Here is a 3,823-nt window from a genome sequence, read left to right as displayed (position 1 = left end):
AAAAAAAAAAAAAAAAGAAGAAGCAGATGCTATTTTGAGAAGCATGGACGTATAGGGTAGGATGAAAGGCAAGTTGCTGAAATGATTATCAAGCTCAAAGAATGGTTGTTTCAGAATGTGGTAATCATCAGAAAACATTAGATTGAGAGTAGATGAAAATCCAGCCTAAACTGGGATAAGTCAAAGGTCAAGGTTCCAGAGTAGACCAAGGCAGAGACAGGGGGATCAGAATAATGTGGGCTCACAGGTGTGGGCACCTACGGTTACACTGCAAAGATAAGGAAGTTGGGCTGAGGTGAAGAAGAAAGAGGATGAAAAATCAAGATGATGAGGAGAGCAAGAAATTCATAATATGGAAGGTGAATTCACCTGCTGAGCACTGCAGAGGGAGACTGAGGTTGAGGAGTGGGGTAAGGTAGGGGTTTATGTCGGTCATAGTGGGCATACCACTGGAACCTGACACAATCGGGGAAGCTTAGGGGTGGGGGGCCAGCTGAGGCCAAGTGGCAAGGTGGATCCATTTAGTACAGCAATATACCTTGGACATCACAGTTCCTGAAGTGAGAGAGTGGGGTCCCCAGACGTGAGACAAAGAATGGCAGAAAGAGCAGGGCAGTGGCCATGGAACTTGGAATCTGCTAAGGAGTAAGAACTTACCAAATCAGTGGTGCTGGATCATAGGGCTTATGCCTTTTATTGTAAACAATTGAAATAAAAAATGAATAGTCAACAGGGGCAAGGAGCCGTGGCAGCGAGCGCATTGTGGAAGTGAGAGATAGGAGGCCACGATCAGAGAGGGCGTCATCACAGTCTGAAATCTTGGAAGTAGAACAGTTTGTTTGTTTTTAAATTTCAGGTTAATGTGAGGGTACAAACAACCAGGTCAAATTATTTGCATTTGTTAGGTAGAGTCCTTCCTATAGTTATGACCCACCCTCCAGAGGTGTGCCAATGAAGTAGAACAGCTTTGAGCAATATTCAAGCCCACAGCGTGGTACATGATTAGGTAGATGGAGCCACCAGAATTGAAGACATTAGCTAACCAGGAGACACTGATGTTGATGGCTCATCAGGAAGGTTAAGGACTTAGAGGAAAATGATAGTAGATGGGAATGGAAAGAATGACCCAGTCTGGATGCTACAAAATCACCAAAAGTGTGGGAATGTTTTAAATGTCACTGAAGACCACAGGGTAATTAATAATATAAGCACACTTCATGATTTGTATGGGAGGAAAGGTGGATGGCCTTGAAGAATGGTGAGGAGAGGTGGGTATAAGACACGTCAACTTCTTTTCCTTACAAATGGAAGAAAAAGCATCAGGTCTAATGAAGACATGTTATTCACCAGGGAGATGGAATCTGGTGAATGGAATGTAAGAGGAAAGGGTCATGGAGATAGGGTGGAGTGTTTATATGAAACTGAAGGTCAAAGCAATGGAAGGAGTTGGTGGAAGAAAAGCCAAGAGAAGAGTAGGCCTGAGGAGGGCTGACCTGCTCCAGGATAAAAGAAGTGAGGGGTTTTCATGCTGGCAACAATCCCATAAAACAGGAATGAGGTCCAGGGAGGAGGGGCTGAGCAGCAGGGTGGGCAAACCCTTGACGTTAGGGCAGGCCTGGGGCTAGCTTCGCAGAACGTGGTATTTCATTTATGGTCTGGACAGTTCATCGACCCATTTACTAAAGTGACTTGTGATGGTGGTCTAAGTAATTTAGTATTTTCCTATGAGAGGTTTAGAAGCTATAAAAGAGGTTAGGTGGCTCCCGTTGAATTGAGCCCACAGAAACAATTTCGGGTAATAAAGGGTCTTAAATATTGGCTCTGTTCCGAAAAAGCGTTTGGAACGGGGTTTGGCTTCCCCTGCAAACTCCTCCTCCCACTAAGTTTATTCATAGTAGGCAGGTGTGGTATTTTTCTTCAATGATAATTCTTGGAGAAGAAATTAAAGACCTTGTGTTGTTCTAGGACTCTGAACTTGTATCCCGAGGTTGCACGATTTGGATATTTCTCTGCTGCTCTCTTGGCCCCCCACTTAATTGGTGAATTTCTAACTCTCGTGTTACTTGGTATAGTCCAAAACCCAAATATAGCCAACAGTGTTGTGGCTCTGCTGTCCATCGCTGGGGTGCTTATTGGATCTGGATTTGTCAGGTAAGATATAACAATTCAGAGAATTTAGATCGGAATAATCTGTTATTGATGACTACCTGATTATTGATAAAGGAATTCCAGAGAAAGCTATGTGGCACTGTCTAGAGATATTATCTTGCTAATAATTATTGTCTTAGACATTTTACTGTTCATCACTGGTTCAATAAAATCTCTTTCTTATTGACAGGAAATGACAAAACAAGCATGTTATTGATATGATTCACGTGTCTTTAGCCATTATACTAAGAGGAGGAAAACCATTCTAGTTGCTTCGGAAATACTCACAGCCCATTCGTCGGGCTAAATAGCATGCATGTTAGTTCATTTCTTACCAGGTGCAACTGAGTCTGCGGTCCTCAGTTCCCAGTTATTTTTAGGACTTAAGACTAGAAAGGTAGGAAAAGATCTTACCTTTCTTACTTAGGTAGGTAAGCAAAGAGCCTGCACGATAAAAGTTTGCTCAAAAAAGTATCAGGAACTAAAGGATACATACCAAAATTAACAGTAATCATCTCTGATATTTAATTTTTCTTCATATTTCTGTACTTTATAAGTGTTCTACAATAGAAGAGCATAATTTCATAGCCAAGAAAAAATAGATACATACACATACATTTTTAAAAAGCAGTAGCATAAAGGATAGAGAATTTTAAATGTGTAAAAATGATCCCAGGAGGCTGATATGGGATCTAGTAGATAAACTGTAGGTCCTTGATGAAATGTGGAGGAAGCTGTTCCTTTGACTTAAAAATCAAATAGCAAAACAAAAACAAACAAACAACAACAACAAAAAAACCTCCCCAGGCTGGAGTGCTGTGGCATCAGCCTAGCTCCCAGCAACCTCAACCTCTTGGGTCCAAGCAATTCTCCTGCCTCAGCCTCCTGAGTAGCTGGGACTGTAGGTACCCATCACAACACCCAGCTAATTTTTCTATTTTTAATAGAGACAGGGTCTCATTCTTGCTGGGGCTGGTCTTGAACTCCTGAGCTCAAGTGATCCACTTACCTCAGCCTCCCAGAGTGCTAGGATTACAGGTGTGAGCCACCACACCTGACCATATTTATGATAATGTTTAATTATTTAAGTCTCAGATAAGAAAACTCAGCTCAGACTTGACCTGGCTCAAGTCATAACACTATAGAGAGGCTCTCTCATGATGCATATAACTCCCCAAAGAGAGGGCTGATCTAGGAGTTAGAACCTTCTTCTACCATTTAGCTGCGCAGGACCACAGGCAAGTCACTTTTGTTATCTAAATTAGCTTCCTCTTTTATGAAATGGAGATAACTCTCTCAGCCCACCCACTTCAAGGGATCATAAAAAGCAAATGAGACAATCAATGAACACTGTATCTGTAGTGCATTATATAGAGGTGAGATATCCTAAAGCAAAGTGAGCTAGCCTTTGATCAATCAAGAAGGGTATTTTTCGCACTGGCACCATTCCGTTATCTTTGCTGATGTTGCTTAAGTGGATTGTTAGCGTCTATGAAAAATACACAAATCAAATCAGCCCTACAGAATCAAGTCAGCAGGATACAGACCTAACCTTGGGCAGCATCTCCCTTTCATATTATAAAATTATTATATTGCATTTGAATCAATCTGGCACAATGTCATGTATAGACAATTCCCAACTTATGATTTGACTTAGAATTTTTTATTTTATGAT

The 3,823-nt window shown here is 41.4% G+C and overlaps 1 protein-coding gene across 1 annotated transcript in view; it reads left to right on the top strand.

Moving 5' to 3' along the window:
- ABCG5 (ATP binding cassette subfamily G member 5) overlaps positions 1-3,823 on the top strand; it is a 27,428-nt gene that overhangs the window by 18,146 nt on the left and 5,459 nt on the right. Inside the window, exon 11 of the mRNA XM_003787877.3 lies at positions 1,966-2,151. Within this exon, the coding sequence (XP_003787925.1) occupies positions 1,966-2,151 (186 nt within the window). The remainder of the gene's footprint in view (positions 1-1,965; positions 2,152-3,823) is intronic.

The sequence above is a fragment of the Otolemur garnettii genome, unplaced genomic scaffold (assembly GCF_000181295.1).
Source record: "Otolemur garnettii isolate 467f Iridium unplaced genomic scaffold, OtoGar3 scaffold00024, whole genome shotgun sequence".
Classification (NCBI taxonomy): domain Eukaryota; kingdom Metazoa; phylum Chordata; class Mammalia; order Primates; family Galagidae; genus Otolemur; species Otolemur garnettii.
Note: the sequence above shows the minus strand (reverse complement) of the source record. Positions and strands in the feature narration are given on the sequence as shown.